At 43.8% G+C, this 18,417-nt stretch overlaps 1 protein-coding gene across 3 annotated transcripts in view; it reads right to left on the bottom strand.

The window, feature by feature from the left end:
- Nucleotides 1–17,877, bottom strand: part of kif1b (kinesin family member 1B) — a 62,613-nt gene extending 44,736 nt beyond the window's left edge. For all 3 annotated transcript variants that reach the window (XM_071520138.1, XM_071520139.1, XM_071520140.1), the window contains exons 1-2: nt 17,624–17,877; nt 16,193–16,346 (exon numbers count right to left, since the gene is read on the bottom strand). In XM_071520138.1, the coding sequence (XP_071376239.1) occupies nt 16,193–16,298 (106 nt within the window). In that variant the 5' untranslated portion in view covers nt 16,299–16,346; nt 17,624–17,877. The remainder of the gene's footprint in view (nt 1–16,192; nt 16,347–17,623) is intronic.
- Nucleotides 17,878–18,417: the final 540 nt, after the last annotated feature.

The raw sequence follows: 18,417 nt of genomic DNA, 5'->3' as shown, positions 1-18,417 counted from the left end.
GGAGGGGACAGTGTCATGAGAATGTATGGTAGGATATTTGTAGATATTAGAACCCCAGTTGGTGCTCAAGTCCCCCAATTGACAAAGTGTGCTCGCGTTGGCTATAGTTGCCTTGTGTCAGGTCCAATGCAGAGAGTTGGCTGAGGCTAGACAGACAAACACATACTTCCACCATCAGAAGAGAGGGGGGAGGTGAAGAGGAAGCGCAGAGGAGAGAGAAAAGGGCGAGTGGAAAAAAGGGATCGAGAGACTAAAGTTAACGGGTGTGCTTGTGGACCTAGCAACGATCCAAACAGACCAGCAATAGAAACCAGAGGCAGGGTGAAGGGAAAAAAACTATGCATCTACATTCAAGGATCAAATCTCAGTAATAACAATACTATCTGGGCATACAGTGTTTTCACTATCCCAAAGCAAATCTCCAATGTGAGCCACAAAGCAGTAATTAGCTCTTGTCCATGCAAATTCCATGCTTAGCTAATGGGCAAATTAAAGCCAGGTCTGGCTACTCAACACAAAGGTGCTTGAGAGGCTTTTGCATGAAGATGTCCCCCTGCAGAGTGCCTGTGTGTGTTCAGGGGATTTCAGCACGCTAATCAATAATGCAGGAGATGTGGAGAGAAGGGGATTGCATATCGCCCTCCACAGGTCACATGCTGACAGAAAAGCACAGTGTGTCCTCAGAAACCGGAATGCCAACTGCTTTACGCTGAATATGTGATGAATATGGCAGCTGTCACTGTGCTGAAATTCAAATCTTGGTAGGAGGCTGCAACCTAGCACAGGTAAAAACTGTGCATTTGTTTGTACCCTCGACAGTCTTCAAGCAGGTTAAGGTGCACAAGCGGAGCAGCGGCTTCCATATTGGGCACTGGAAGAGGAGATAGAGTGAGACAGGGGGCTAAATACAGCCCCATTTCACCTTTGACCCGCCTCCAAAGAGAAACTGGAGCCAGGGGACGAAGAAACGAAGGGGATTTACGTTACCAATGCCCTTATTCCCCTTTCCTGGAACAATCCACAGTGGCTATTAATGAGGGGGGCTGCCTAAGCTCTGTTCCAATGCCACTGAGGCAGCTCAGCAGTAAAAACAGAAAGATGATGAGACAGGCTCCCAGTGCCACGTTAGGGCATGGGGACAGCGGGATGACCATGGCAGGCCAGGGGAATGACCGTGACAAACCAGCCCTACTGGGGAGCAGGGCTGCGGTCCAGCGAGACATGACGTGAGCTTTGTAATCTCTGAGCGTCTGTCTGCTTCCCTGGTCCAGTCTGGGGCTCTCTTCCTTCAGAGTAGTGGGAAAGGACGAAGTGAGACAAGGAAAATGGGCGGTTATTGTGGGGTAAAGTGTGCGACACTATCGCAAAGCCACACGGTAGCAGTCGGTGGGAGAGAGAATTGCTCAGCACTTAGAGGTGATTCATGCTCACGACGCGGCATGTGAACGCCTCTGCCCACTCCATTGCTCTCAGAACAGATAGCTGCCTCCTTTCCCATCTGGTCCTGTCAGTGCGTCACAGGAATCAGTCTTTCATGAAAGCGTCTATAAATGTGTAGCAAGGGCAAAGACGTAGAAACTACTGCACAAATGGAAGAGTACCCTTGATTAGATCCACTCACAAAAATGGACAGGGGTGGCAATGGCTGCATGTATGAGCAGTCTCATTTTCTTATTCCTTGTACTTTGGGCTGAGGGAACGATACAGAGCTTCTAAAAGTATATCCAACTACGCTGTTGTGGCACTCATCGGCGAAACAGCCGTCACTGAATGTTGAAGAGCGAAGCAGAAAGAGGTGAATTTTATCCCCACCACCTGAGCTTTAGTAAATCAGACAGGGTTGTTTGTGAGAGTGCTCCATATAATACAGCATGTCATCGCCTACTTTGCTCCCCCTGTCTCAATTGATTACCAGTCACTCAAGTCACTGTGAACGCTTGAATCTGTAAAGCGCACTTAAAAACAGAGCACTGATGCATAGATAGGCATCTCACAAACGAAGATATCAATCATGAATCCCTCTGCTTTCCATTTATAGTAAATTTTCCCAGTAGAGTCACATCCTGGACTTAAAATGGCAGACACATCCTTCTGCCTAATGAACAACGTCATCGCTCTGCCCTTCTCAACCATGGCAACAGGTATAGGACCAGATTCTGGTTGCCATAACAACCTCAACTTGGCACAGAAGGGGAGGATGCAGCACATCGCGTTCTGTTTTCTCTCGCCTCAAGCATTCCCCGTTGCTCCTCTGTGGGAATTATATGGAGGGCAACTTAAATCCAGGTTTATGGACAATTACAATACAATTATTTTTCAAACAGTATTCCAGGATCCAAATCCTTTAAAACTTGTGAAACAGGCAAAAGGCACACTGTGAAAAGTATTAGGATTTGTAACTAAGACATTAAGCTACTTATCATGTCAGACCCCATAGGCAACACCAGAAACAACTCTTACTGCACAAAAACCTTTTAATTCCCAGTAAATGAAAAATTTCAATAACAAGGGTATTATGATGAAAAAACATAAATCGTTGATTTTAAATTTGAGATTGTGATCCATGCTTGGTTTAACGTTCTCTAAATAATCGTGATCTCTAAACAATCGTGTCTCTTAGTGACACAGAAGGTGCTCAGTGATTGGCCATGTACCAGGAAGCCTTTGCCCAAACACGGGTTTCTCAGGCACAAGGACAGAATTTGAACATACCAATAGAAGGGTAACATAGTCAGAGGGCTGCCTTATCAATACTGCATCATCATCATCAGGTCATCAGCAAACAACACCTACTGCCATTCCGGATGACATACAAATCTATGTGGGGGAGCTCAGTGGGAGACATGACACTCTCACGATGACAAAATCTAGCAGAACCCCATTTACAGCGAAGAGGCAGACACAAGCTGCTGTGTAGCGTTCTGGCTCTCTGGGTTGCCAGGTTATGAGGGGCATGTCAAATGTTTATTCTTCCACAACGCTGCAGCTCTGCATCTTTAGTTCCTCTTCCACAGCATATAGGGCTAATAGGATGCTGGAACTCCCCAGGAACTCTCCATTTCAAGGCTGGGTGGATACCAGTTAACTAACCACATCCTGCTATCTAAAGAACATCACGCAGCTGGTTGTAGCCGGCAGACATTTTGTGCCCGATTTTTCAACATGGGGCCTATAATCCGAATGGGAAAGCAAAGACACCCCCGGTAATTAGGTTGTTAGGTGGTCTCCGAGCACCAGATGGGGACTAAAAGCTAGCCCCATTCACCTGAGACAAGCAGACGAGCAGGGCCTAAAATGGCTGAACATGTCTGCCTCTTCTCCAGTGACCCTCTAAGGACCTGCTAGCTGTTAGCTCGAGCCGATCAATACCTGCTAGTGGGGGCACTGCCCTGCATCAGAGACAGGGGATAAGGGCATTAAATAAATGCATATTTAAGAACAAAAGCAAAACAAATGGCTGAACAGCTTAAAGAACCCAGACATTCATTGAAATAATATCTGTGCAGAATTGTAATTACCACATGTGCTTCTTTCAGCAAGGCTGAGGAATTTTAATAGCTTCCCTGGGGTCTGTGTGCATATGAGCAGCGGTGTGATGTAACAGCTCACTCCTGGAGAAAATTATTTCATTGAATTCTCTCACAGGGTTCCAGAAAAACATTTTTCCACTGGTGTCACTAACTTTTTGGTTTTGTCATCATTCAAGAGTTTAAAATTATGTCCACTCAAGGACTGAAATCTCATTTGTTTTTAACCTAGAGTTCCATCCCAAACAATCAACGCAGCAGAAATACTAAAACGAAAGTATATGTTGCTGGACAGAGATACCTACACAGCTGTCTCACTTACTAAATCAAGAGGCACAGAGCGACTTTGTGCTGCAGTGACAGAATGAAGAGGACAAAATGCACATCATTCAATTAATTTAATGATTTTCTGCTTTAGGTCGTGTACACTAATACATCAGTTTACTGCATTTGAACTCAAGTTAGCAAATATTAGAGTGAATGCATGATCTGGCCAAACAGTTCCCAAAGAACTTAATCACCTTCCGAGAGAGACCAACGGGCTTTAGGTGAGGGCAGAGAGAGAAACAACAGCTCTAAAATAGACTAGCCTTTATCAGAAATCGTCTAAACTTTCATAACTTTAGAAAACATGAAACATTGCTTTAGTATTTTTTGTTCCTTATGGAAAAGTATGCATCATTTCAGAGAAGAGGGTTTTTTGGTTGCACTGGTGCAACTAAATAAAAAATTCTGTAGTACAACTGGAGAAAAGAGTTACAAAATGCAACCAAATGGTCACACTCTGTCTCATTTGTTCACCCTTTCAATCCCATCCACCCCAACACAACATGAAAACTGCACACCTGTGTCACAGTTTGTGCATGAGTGGTGAAGCAAAGCAGTTGTTGACGTGTGCCGACGGTTTTAGCAGCGTCCCAGTAACTTTAATACTGTTCTTCGATCTTAAAGAGGAAACAGAAAGAGTGGATGGGGCACATTCTGAGTCGGCCGCAGACATGCTCAGCGCGTTGTATCCAATCTGTTTGGCAGAGACTGTGTGAAGGCTTGGTTGTCATGGCTGTGGCACAGGTGGCAGAGTTGTCACTGGACGTAGCTCAATGCTGAGGGCTAAAAGTAGTGTCTGAGCACTGCTGTACACGTTCGCCAAACAGCTGAGCCTGCTGCAGCCACAACACAGGACATACAACATCTCCAAAACAGAAACTGCCATGTGGTATCTTGATTACCCCATTGGATACAGTACTCATTTGCACCTTGCCTAGTAAACCCCTCATGGCCTTTGGTTAAAAAAAAATAACCACAAAGCAACACAATGCCCTTTTGTTGAGTACTCCTGCCAAATAAGCCTGGATCTTTCCGGGCATGGCAACGAGTTCAGCTAGTCTGGAAACCTGCCTCGTCACACCAGAATCCATATTTCTAGGTTTATAGGCGTTGACTCAGACTCGGAAGTCTACACAAAGGGAGGGCCAAATGTCCGGACTACAACAAACTTAAATCCTGTTAAGGTGAAGACCTTCATTTCATTAGTTGAGTCATTACTTTAGAGTAATTACTGTAACTCTAGGGGGAGACATTGAATTCCCACTGACGAATCCTCCATTTCTACTCAGAAGGCTGATCACGTCATTTTTCTCTTTCTACCGGGAGAGGAGAGGGGGAAAAAAGCACAGGAAGACACTAGAACAATGCACTGAATGCAGGGTATTGCGGTTGACAACAGAGCCTGCAAAACACATTAGGTAATCTGTTATGACAAGCCTTTATGTGGCCAGTCCCCTCTATCACAGACAATGACCCTTTTCACATTGCCTTACCCCCCTGCCCCCCTTTCCTTTTTAGAAAAAGTGATCACCACATTTAGAAAAAGGAAACTCTGCCAATGGCGGGGCATTTTTGTTGCAGAGTGACTGAAGCCAACAGCACGTTTCAGCCTCGAAAGCCCGCATTGGCACAGCTAATGTAAACTGCACATAAAAAACACAAAAGGGATGCAATTATAAAAGAATATTGTTTTTACTATAATTGCTAAAATGTGACACCTTAGATGGAATATTATTTGAAATGCACCCAGTGAGAACACAAAAAGGTAATATGAGGTAGACCCAAACACAGTCAGAGTGCATGGTAAAAAACTGCACTACGTCTCATAACCAGAAAGTCAGAGGTTTGATCTCTGCAACACAATGTTTCCATCAGGCGCGTGTCGTTTTGAAGTGTCCTCGAGCAACACACCGAACCTCTACCTGCTCACACACTGTAAGTCGCTCTGGGTCAGACTGTCAGCTGAATGCCAAAAACCGTAAAATGCTACGCAGAAACGTGGCTTTTGGTGGGGTTGTCTGTCTAGCTGGAAAGCAGTGGGAAAGGGCGCAGGCCTGGCCTATATGCCAGCTGTTCTAGCTCTGAGTACTGTCTATTTATACAGCAGCAGATGGCAGCTGGTGCCTCGCATGCCGACAGACTGTCAGTGACAGGAAGGAATGGGCAGATTTCAGCCGCCCAACCTTTCCGCCACACTCCTGGCCAAACCGAGCTGCACTCCCAGACCACAGACATTGATAGCTAGCTAGCGCAGTGAGTGCCTTCTGATGTTCGCAGCTTACGCAGACTCACTGAGTCCAGGGTGACAGAGGCTATAGAGAGGCTTCTAGAAGCCACCAGATAGAGAAAACATGCTAAGCCAGCAGGACTCCATTCACAAGCTAAACAAACACAGAACTAGCCTACAACAAAGAGAGGGATATTAGGCTGCCTCTCAGGTGTTGACATGGAGAGTTAAACCCACATGGCACACATGACTAGCATGGAATCAGGGCTAAAATGACAATAAATCTCCAAATGACACTTCGATTAACAATAAATCTAGTGCCTTTACTGTGTCTGGCCAAAACCGGGACACATCGCCTGACGTGTCCTATAAACATATTTGTCATTCGCACTTCAATGTAACACTAACAAAATGATACAAGATCCTCGGTCAGAGATTTCAGCTGTTTTCACAACTCTGAGAGGCAGGTCTTTTCTGGAGCAGGTCCAAGGAGGATATTCTGCTCTCCTGCAGGTGCTGCCTCAAAGGTCAGAGGTCGTCCCAAACACATCCTGTGTCACGGACGGCTGCCTGAGAACTACAGTAATGCATCCATAGTGTTAGAGCACTCTGGCATTTTCCATCTTAAAAACAGCACTAATGTATTGAGAATTCAACGTTGCCTGTGTCAACCTGTTCACAAAGGTCTTTGAGGAAGTGAGTCAATAAAAGGAGACTAGACTTGGTTTTCAGAGAGTTTCTATCATGAAAATGCCTAAACAACTGGTTTCACAGATAGTAGCAGGCTACTTCTATGCCTTGTCAACTCAACTTAGGTACATCAACATCAGGGGTTATAATATTAAAAAAGGTAGGCTAATCAGTACCTCATGTATAATCTGGCATAAAATGTGACTTTGCTGTGGAAATGGTACTAAAACCGAGCTGCCATGGGAGAGATATTGACTTCCAAGACAGAGTCCACATCCAGGAAAGCTCCCACTTTAAATTAGCGCCTTGTCCTGGAAAGCTTTCCAAACATCAGCCGATGCAGAGTGAACTGTCCATCAACACAGCTTAAGGCCGAGGCAAGTGCTCTCATCCCTAAAATGAAGCTGGACAGGAGTCAGCGGCCATATACTGTTGCATTTGCAATAAAGACAAAATCATTCTGTTTGTAGTGTGTAGTAAAAGCCATAATGGGGAAAACACTGTTGTAGGTCCGCTTTGCAGAAAATCCTTTCATTATCTGTCCATGTAGCCTCAACACAGGCCAGTATTGGAATATCTGTTATTCCAAGACAATTACAACTTTGGTTTGAATTTGAAAGTATCTTTAAACCTCATCCCAAATCTGTCTCTGCACAAACATACAGCAGTTCCAGCTCTGCAACACATCATATGACCCAGGCAGAATGGCTGAGTGTGGGCAACAGTGTAGACCAGGCTGTGCAGACAAGAGAGGTACACAGCCCCTAACATTCACTGCTCACAACAGACGCCCATTTTGCGGAGCAGTGACCTGGATTTCCTCATCTAGCCTCCGCTCAGAGACCGAAGCCTTGCTTTAAAATGCTTACTGGCTTTATGTAAGCATCGCAAACACAATTCTAGCCCATATAACTGTGCTAAATACTTTTTTTTTTTTTATTTGATAAAAAAGATGCTACAAAATATGTCTGGCTTGTTCTGTAAAGCCACAAAAATAAACAGACTGATGCTTAGAGCTAATGTCAGATGACTAACACCTTTTATCTAGCATCTTCTCTGTGGTAGACGGAAATGACGAACAAAACTGTGTGTGTGAGTGTGTGTACCACTGATCTCAATTAGCTGCAGGGCATTAGCACAGCAGCATGAGACAGCTCTATTTTGGAGCAGCAGAGGTTTCTATGAGCCAACCAGAGCGAAGGACAGCTCTTCCAACTTATTAAATAAGGATTCATAAATAATTCCCCCCTACCCCTTCCCTACCACCCTCTCTCCTTGCTTCATGAATAATACAAAGTGAGTATGGTGCCCACCACCAGGCTACCCGTGCCTGGACTACAAAGCTCTGCAGCTAGTCTCTGAATTCAGCCTTCAGCTTGTGGGAGGAAACCAAACAACAAGCCTTGAAGGAAAGCTCTCTCCGCAAGAGCGCAAAAAAACTAAAAACACATTCACTTTCTTGAATGTGGGAAAGTCCAGCCATTTTACCCGCCTTAAGTAATGAGCCAAAGTGTAGGTGAAGAGGAGCAAGCCGGGAGCGCCATGACCTCAAAACAAACGCACCATTATCAGCCTTTTAGCCCCGGCTTGCATCATCAAGTCGGGGATGAATGGAGATGGATGTGGGCTGCTGTGAGCACGACCTGATTTAAAGAGACAAGTGAAAAACCCACTGGTTATGTGGAGAAGACAGTTCAGTGCTGATACTGAACTGAAAAGAACAGAACATTACATTCTACTGTAGATTCATCGGTACATAATGCAAATCTATATTTAGCCACAGACCTGCATAAGTATGTCCTTGGTTAGCAAGTCAGACGATTTATCAATAGATTCCAAAGATTACATAGAATCCTCCTCTCAAGAGAAATTATACTACAATATATCAGTATATGATTTAATGGTGTGTGTGCGCCTATTGTAGATATAAATCCTCCAACTTTCTCACTTGTGTGTCAAATTATTTTCTGGGACAACTACATCCCTTTGTCCTCCACCTTGTTTACTCAAAGTCCACAAACACCTACAAGAATGCATGAGCATGCACGTGCACACACACACACACACACACACACGTTCCTAATTCCCCACCCTCTTTGTACAAAATTGGCCAGTGACCCCTCTGTTATGCAGACAATCTCTAGCACCGTTCATCTGATTACGCACCGCCATAAAACTGGGACACATTTTGGGGTTTGGCAGAATTGCATTTCACCAGACTAATTTAGCATTGTGCTGTTCTACCTTGTTATGCGAGGGAGGACAGGGGGAGTAGGCTGGACCACTGGCCCTTTATCTCCAGTTATATTAATAACCTTAATGGATCTGTTTAGTCTGGAGGCCAACAGCCAATCGAAGCAGCTCCCTATAAGCATCCATCTCTTCTCAAGGAAGGAGAGAAGGGCTCTATACTGCAAAAAACAACCATCTTAACAAGTCATTTAATTTAGTCTTTAAATATTATTTTCTTAAAACGTATGAGACAAAAAAATACCAATGGAGTGATCTGCCTTATTCTGTGGTTTCAAGATATCAAGATTGTTGTTCTTGTTTCAAGATTTGAAGAAAATTCCTGAAACAAGTGAAGCTGCATTGGAAACGAGCAAAATTATCTCACCCCACTGGCAGAAATTTTTCACTTGTTTAAGAAAAATGACATTTTGTGACTGAATATGAGACTAAATGATAGACATGTTTTGCAGTGTAGCCACAACCGGCTAGACAACAACCACAACTAGACGACAATACAAATACAACAGCTTTGCCTTTTCCTTGGTTTAGCTCAACCTCTATGCGTACTATGCATTTCTTCGCCTACAGCCTTATAACTGGAATCCCATCATTCCTGGCCGGGTGGCTGTATGTGATGCTGCCTCACGCTCTCCTGCACGTGATTGGTGCTCGTGCATGACTTTCACTGTCTCTGCTGCTACGGCTGCGACTGCATCTCCCCCCTCCCCCTCTCAAGCTAGCTCCGATCCTATGCTCTACTCTCACATCCCTCATTTTCTGCAGGGATGCTCACACAGTCCCTCTCCATCCCACAGACACACATACACACACACACACACACAGGCATACAGGAGGAAACCAATAGTGAGCTAAAACACAATGAGATGCACAAAATCTACCAACGCTGATATAGGAATATTTCATCTGTATAAGGTGAGGGCTGAAACATTGCTGCTCATTCATCATTTTGGTTAGTATGCGACCTAGAGCTTTTGCAAAGTAACCAAAACATCCAATAGGTCATAGACTGGAAATTAATATGTAATTATGAAAGAAAAGATTTAGGTTGGAATGATGAACACGTCAATAGTGGTTCAACTAGAATTCAGCTTTTCCTCAATGCTAATGTCTTATTGTTTGAAGACATCTGTAGCCAATCCCGAGGCCCTATGATGTCAACATGAGAAATATGCCAACAACCTCACCAGGCATACAGTCTAACTAGTGACATCATTAGTCTGTCAACTATCAAGTCTTCTTCTGTGTTTGATGTGTTCCGATGTTAAGATATTTGCAAAAAATAAAAAGTTGCTAGGGATGTTATGGTCCCAATTTAAACTAGAACTGTGCAGCCACATTTTGTTATACAAAACTAACCAAACTAACCTTGCTAATCTAGAAACTGTTTGGCAGTTAGGTATGGGTAAATTATATGGGTTATTGCTAAAGTGAATCTACTCAACACTATGCAAAGTGGTAACAAAACTCTGAACGTGTTGAATAGTGACACCTCCAAACAGTGTAAACTGAAACAAAGGCAACAAAATGGAGTAGGTGGTGAAAAGTCAACATAAGTGAGAGGTGTGAAAACTGCAAGTAGCTTGGTCAGCTAGAGAGCTGAAACAGCACTGTACTAAGAGGAGGCATTTATCACTTTCACCCTCTGACCTCTGCCAGAGCAAGTGGATTCCAGCACTTAGCCTATTCCTGGTATGCAGTCAGTGCCACGCTCTTGTTTCTTGTTCATTTCAAAACACTTAGTGATGAAAGAGGATTTCGGTGCCAATGAGAAAGGCCACAAATGTTGTGTGATAAGTTTGAGTCTTTACAGTGTAATAACAGTGATGGTATTTCTGGTAAAGCTCAATGACCAGAATATTCAAATGTTAGGCTATGCTGTGTCTGACTGGAGATGAATAAAGCTGACTGTATGAACAGGACCTCACCAAAACTAATTGTGAATGGAATCATGAGAGTCTATAATGGCATCCTGTTGAGTAAACATCACAAGATGTGCTTCTGATCAAGACAGGCAGACATGGCCCAGTTCTAATTCCAAGAAATTTTGTATAAGCTTCAAGAAACTCTGAACTCATTGAACAGCTGATAATGAAACCTAAAATTCAATGGCGTTCAGGATCTGAGCCAAAACACACACTCATACACACACCTTGACTCACATTCATAAAATCAACATTATCCCAACCCAACAACCCATCGTCCCTACCTTTCCAATTAAGTAATTGCCAAATCTAAGCATCACATGACAACTTGCTGCGCTAAGTCCAAAGCCTGACGCAGCACGAGCTGATAACAGATACAGACATCTGCCTGTCCTCCCTCCTCATTAGGAGGTCAATCTGGAATGTGTGTGTCTGCTCCATAACTGGTGCATGTGTGCAAGTGTGTGTCGCTCAAAAACAAAAATCTCGGCATGAGGCGGTGAGGAATGCAACACCCTGAGTGAGTGTGTGTGGCGATGTGCACACCTACAAGCATCAGGGGGATTACGGCGGAAGGGCGTGGCGACCTGAGGCAAGCCGGAGGATTACTGGCCCTAATCAGGTCAATCGGCCCCCGTCTGCAGAGGGTTCAACCTTCCCTCTGCCAAACCCACGCTCCCCATCCTACCCCCGCTTGTCTCGTCACCTCTCTCTCCTCAATGGCCACTCATCCACTGCCATACACATCCATTCATGTGATTGGCATTTGCATTGGCATTTTTGTCAACGACTACAGCCTCACTCGGATGTGTAACTGACACTGGGGCTCAGCTGATCCCTCCCTGCAGGGTTTTTGTAAGGTCAACATCCACTTAGCTCGCTCTGAGAGGACACTCAGCAGAATTGTATCTGAAAAGTGGAGGTTTAACTGATATGGTGACCTTCTGCAAGTTTTATCAGTTGGTTTACTCTTAGCTTAGGGGGCAATACTGCGAAACATCCAGTTCTTGCTCAACAGTGAAAACACGCATAAGCTAGGCCTTTATCTTGCATGAATGCTGTTCGATACGGCCATATCAACATCATTCCTATCACATTTTCCATAATGGAACAGATCGATCAAGTGCCAAAGTGTCGAAAGTGTGAATGCATTTGAGCGCAGGTTTGTTCCACTGCAGTTAGCCTGATGCACTTCACATCACAGAGGATCTGCAGCGTCAATCGGCCATCCCAGGCTATACATACACGAGTGGCTGCTCATTGGCTGAGGGTGAGAACATAACACATGCGTTACGTAACCAGCCAGAGACCACTGTGGAGAACACATCAGGGCCCTAATGAAGGCAGGCTTTTGATGTTCTGCCTTTCTCCACAATCATTCGGAGTACCAACGCTAACTAACGCAGCAGCCCATCGCGTCACCTCTTTCTAATTACATTCGCTCTGGTATGTCTGAGAGCTTCCACTGAAAGAGGCCTTTGCTTAGTTCCAGCCTGCTTACGGAGGCCTTGGACAGATCTCATGCACACTGGATAATCAATTTGCCGCCGCGCTGCCTGCTCCCTATCCTTGTCAGCCCTGCATGGTGAAAAGGAGAGAGAGGGAGAGAGAGAGCGAGAGAGAAAGCGACAGAGAGAGCAAGAGCATATCCTGCCCTTGCACCCATGCTCTCTTTTTTGCTGTGTTGTTGACACGCACACACACACACACACACACACACATATCATGCCCTTGAGCGAGTCACAACAATACGGGGAGTGTCATGGCCTCGTCCACACAGCTGCCAAGCATCTACAAGCTGACCAAGCATCTCCATAAAACATCCCAGTTCTGTCAGGCAGCTTTCAGTCCCAGGTTAAAATGTTAGCTATCACCAAAGACCAGAAAAAAATAATAGAAATATATATTCAGAGGGTTGACAACAAATTGATCTGCCTCATTTGATGGGACATTCCACAGGAAAACCTTAGCTTATCAAACACACATGTCGTCCACTTGACTGAGCTACTTCTTTCACACACACACACACACACACACACACACTGGCATTTCACTATTAACACTGTGAACCAGCAAAAGGATGACTGGAATGATGTGTCATTATAGAGTTTGTGGGAAATTTTGATTCACCTGAATGTGTTAAATGAATGAATAATCAGTATGATATCCAATATGTGAATGAATAATCAGTATGATATCCAATATGTGAATGAATAATCAGTATGATATCCAATATGTGAATGAATAATCAGTATGATATCCTATATATGAATTTGTCAGTATCCCCGATAAGCATATATTCATTTATTAACAATGGTGTCCCCAAATGTGGTTTGCCCAATGCAGGCATATGAAGCCAGGCTGATATCATTAATTATGTTCAAAGCATACCTGTGAGGTCAGCGGTTAAGGGAGTAGACTAAGGGAGTAAGGGAGTAGACTAAGGGAAAAGACACCAATTAATTACGATGAATGGTGGAAAGACCCCGAGACAGGTAAACAATGATGTATCGAGATGAAGGAAGGTTTAGGGGAAAATCAGAAGGAGGGATTTTGCAACTCGGCCCAAAGTGGGAAGGGTTGGCAAAATGGCATAAAAGAAGATGCATTGTGGAACGAATTTAGTTGCTCCATGGACCAGCTTGGTTTACATGTATTTTGATTTGCATCTGGTAGTCATAGAACCCTGTCACAAAGTAGTTGGTGAAAACCTGGAAGAAAGATATGTCAAGATAGAGAATGAAAAGAAAACACTGCCTTATCATAATGAAAGAGGATCTCTCAATTAAATATTGTGCACAAGAAATGAAAAATGAAATGAAAAGTCCCTGAGAAAGACTTATTGCTTATTACTGAGGAATAATTGATGCAGAACAGGATACATGAAACTCATGCTTAGCCGATCTACATGTTAAAAGGGCTTGCTTTGAAATTAATTTGTTTTGAAATTCAAGGCTGGGCTCCTTTTTATGTTACATAATCTTAACACTGAAAATGAATGAGTATGACTATCTATTAAATCATTATGCAAACCCTGACAGCCTCTTCACCTCTAAAACAAACCAGTGGTGAAGTGTTTCGACTAGAAAGCAGCAGAAGCATGCCTTCAATAGATACACAATGTGTGAGAAAATCTAGTGAACCATGAACAACTAGAGGAAGGGCAGATTTTCTCCCTGCCTGTCAAGTCGTCTCCACTGCGTGTGCATACGTGTGTGTGTGTGTGTGTACAGGTGTATGTGTTTGTGCATGTGTGCGTTTGAGCCACTAGCTACTGTACGATCCCGCGGCATCCTAATAAGACAGCATTCTCGGCATACCATCTGCAATGGAGTCCTGATGAAGGGAGAGTATGGCCGCCTGCCAGCCTCCCATTCTGCTCTGCAATCTGCCCATGTGATAGGAGGTAGAGTAGGCACTACTGCAGCCTCCTCCTCTCCCTCGCTCACTCGCTAACCCCCCAAAAACACTGCATATTCTACTGCAGCTCTGCTACAAACCGCACGAGTCACCCTCCAGCACCTTCGAGTGACTTTGGCATAATGAAAACCCAAGGATATGAAGTGAAAGAACTGGGGATTTGACACAAAGCTTCTCTTTTGGAGAAGTGTGAGAGATAAAGGGCAAGTGAGCCATAACTGGTAGGGAGACTTGATCTTATGGAAGATTCATATAGGCTTAGTCTAATGGGGCTGATAGGACTGACAGGCAGAACCCAATGCAAATAAAAGAGAGCCTGCTGGTAGAACAGGTTTCTGCCGTCACACGCTGTCCTGTTACTGGGTCATTAAACGCTCCCATGCTAACTTCAGGGAGATGCCGTTCATCTGTCGGCTTATATGGGAAATACAACAGAGTGTATGGAGTCAGCTAGCTCTTTATAGTACCTGGTGACTCACAGGCGCAGGTGAGCAGGCTGATTCACAGACTACAAACCTACATTCAAGTCTTCTTGTCTTGCTGCCATATAATCTCCCCTTTTATTTCTCACAAACACCTCTGTTACAGCAGACAGGCATGACATCGTCACAGTTTTATACACACAGTTGCCATCAAATTACGATGGTACCACAAAAACAAATTCTGGAAATGAGGTTTGACGTTCATAGAAAGCTATACATTGATTAATCTGATGCGGCAAGAATTAGGCCTACATTTTCTAAACTTTTCGCTAGTAGGCATATTAGAATGAGATTTCAGCTTGGTTTATTCATTTGAGCACAGGCTTTCATTCTTCCTTCTGCAATTTTCAATTTTGTGTAGTTGCCCTGCCCTACTTTCAGACATATTGCACATCTGTACAAGCCAAGAGTGACTAAAGCATGACATTGCTGAGCTTTCACATAAAACAAAGGCTTTGGGAAGCATATTAAGTGTATCTATACAACATCCATCTTAATCTTTGATCAAATCACAAATCATATCGGCTGACACTGCAAGTGAATAGAAATTAAGGTTGTTTTTGTCTCAGGTACTCAGTCCAGCTCTGCTTCAAACAGGACTTGCAATATTTGACAATTTATGCCAAAGAAATGACCAAAAAGATTTACATTTTCTTGTATTTTCATAACAAAATCTCATGACTTTTACTTCCTGGAAAAAGGAAAATCTTTAGTGTACCAGGAGACGTATATAAATATTCCAACCAATAAAACTGCCCCAATATCCTGTTTCAACAGGAAACGCATCACGTTAAAAAAAAAAAACTACAATGAAAAACAGTTTCTCTGGTAACTGATCAAATTCTGGCCAAAAAAAAACTAAACCAAATGCCCCAAGGGCATCCTGTTTTCAAACTATTTGCGTAAACTAAAAGACGGCACAACCACACACCACACAGTGATAACCGCATCCTTTCCAAAACACTAACAGTGTGATAAAGCTCTGGTGAATCGGGGGTGGGGGGGCAGGCTGTGTGGTGACCTGCGGGTCTCCCAGTATGGACCAACTCAGCGTTTCTCACACTGAGACTCCTCAGGCATGCAGCCCCTTTCAGAGGAGGAGGAGGAATTTCACTCTGTAAGCCTTTTATTCTCTTTCAGGCTGTTTGTCCCCAACCGTCCACCATTCAGTTTGCTCATTCTGCTGCTCCCCACTAAAGACCCCCGAAGGAAGGACCAGGCGGGAGCACATGTGACGTGCTGAATTCATATGAGCAGACTAGAGAGCAGAAATTTAGGCCACAGGGTTTGTATTTGTGTGTGTGTGTGTCCTTGTGTGTGTGTGTGTGCCAGTGGGCGACTTACTGGTGGAGTTGCCTTGCATCTGAATGATACATTTTGAATCCTTGCTCGTCTCCCTGGAGTTGAAGGGTCGAACCCGGACAGCGACTTTTACAGACGCCCCAGACATGTTTCCGGTTGAGGACTTTCTCCCAGTTAGATTGCAAAGTCGTCCCTCCTGCAAGAAAATGTTTAAAAAAAAAAGAGAGATGTTTGTATCTGTTTGGTGTGGAATAACGTGACAAAAGACTGTGTGCTTGTTTTCATTTAAGAATATAACAAATTGACAATTGAATGCAACAATGAAATAGCATAACCTATTATCAGTAAATACAAACACACTGACACAAGTCTAGGCCTTGCATTGAACTGCGGCTGCTGGGAGTCTCATCATAGCCCCCCACCCTCCCCAAATTTCCGATCATAACAGCCTACAACAAATATGGCCGACCAAAGCCACTGAAGCTCTTTAATATTTGGTAAACAGCAGCCAATCAAACCTTACCAGTCAAATTAAGAAAGCAGACTGATGAATAAATCTATAGTACAGGTGGAATAGCCTTATGTCCAATAGAAAATATAAATAATGTCTACAATTACCAATCTGCACAAATACTACTATATTTCCTATTGTAATATGACTTTGTGACGTCTTTACAGTCAGTTACAAAGCCATACATCTCGCGCCCCATGACTGCACGAGCCAAATATCTGATGTTTTTCCATCATGTCCTTGCAGTCAGCCATACTTGCTAAAGCATACGCCCATGAAATCCTATCTACCCTATTTGGTATAGGCTACAGCAGGACAGTGAGCCGGGCCTGTCTGCTACATCTAACACTGCTGATACAGAACTGAATAGAGCCAAATTCTGCTTTTTTTGAAAATGAAAATCGGCGATTATAAAGTAGGCTAATCCCCCGTGTCTGTATCTAGAACAGTGCAGGGAGTTGCAATGTTGTTTTTTTTGGTAACAGACAGATACATTGTTCATGTCGGGCCTGGACTAACAGGGATGAAGCAATTTAACTAGTAAATTCAAACGGATGCAACGTGTCAATCGGTAACCGTTGGATACAACTAGGTTTTTATAGGATATAGATTTTTGTTTGCCTTGAAACGTTTATCAAATTGCCATGGCTTCAGTCGATATGGCAAGAGAGAGAAGTATAGTGTCTGTCTGCAGGGCTTGACGGAATATACCAGACATACTGTGCTCGTAAACAAGTATATACTTTGCCAATTGGATAAATATCTGCCATTATGTTGTAAACTACACCACAAACTGTCATTTAAACTGGGACGGCGGGGCCAAAGAAACATCCAGACACTCACGCGTGATGCGACTAATATAATCCGATGCTAAACAAACCGTCAAAACTGCATAGAGTCAGACTAAAAATCCCAACCTTGTGTTCTGTGAACAGCGAAAGAGATTAAACGTTTTTACTCACTTTTTTTGAAGATGCTCACAAAGACAGCAGCAACACCATAGGAAAGCAGCAAAAAAAACTAGCGGGCGTCAAATGTGCTTTGCGTTTTTTATTTATCAGAATCTGCGAGCAGACAAACTGTTATAAAGTCCGCTTTCGTGAAAAACACCCATTATAGCTGTATCCTCCGCCGAGATGGACGTCCACTGCGCCCGGTGCCTCCTTGACGAGGTTATTTTCCAGTTTCAGATAAAAGGCGGTCGTATATCTGCACACAAGCGAAGGGAGAATTGATAGATTGCCTTGATTTACCGAAGAGATTACGTCAACTCCCTCTCGGCCCCCGCTGACTGGCAGCCGGACGAGCCAATGAGCGGCGGGACAGCTGTGACTAATGCGTCGGGGAGCCAATGGCGATGCTCGGACTCGGAAGGGGAGGGGTTTTCTGACCGTGACGCCATACTGCAGGATTTCTTCCCACCGCTCCCCGTATACCGCTGTCACCGCAACACCCAGGGTCATTGGGGAGAGCGCCGTCTAGCGGCCAAACGGAGGCAACTGCATTTTACAACGGGCCTTGAACTACCATCAATGCCTCACTGACAGAATCACTATGTATTTTTTTGAGATCTCTACTTCCATACGACAAAAAAAAAATCACATATACTTAATGTTTAAAAAATATGTTTCAGATATACAAAGTATGGCAAAAAAATTCACGTTCACACTTGCACATGTGGATGATACTCATTCGGAATATCTTTTGGATATAGGTTACCTGCCCATATGTTGCACATAAAAATAAAGAAAATGTT

The sequence above is a fragment of the Centroberyx affinis genome, unplaced genomic scaffold (genome assembly GCF_046629955.1).
Source record: "Centroberyx affinis isolate AG114_WGS23_722 - 3 ecotype Tasmania unplaced genomic scaffold, CSIRO-AGI_Caff_v1 ptg000772l_1, whole genome shotgun sequence".
Lineage (NCBI taxonomy): Eukaryota > Metazoa > Chordata > Actinopteri > Beryciformes > Berycidae > Centroberyx > Centroberyx affinis.
Note: the sequence above shows the minus strand (reverse complement) of the source record. Positions and strands in the feature narration are given on the sequence as shown.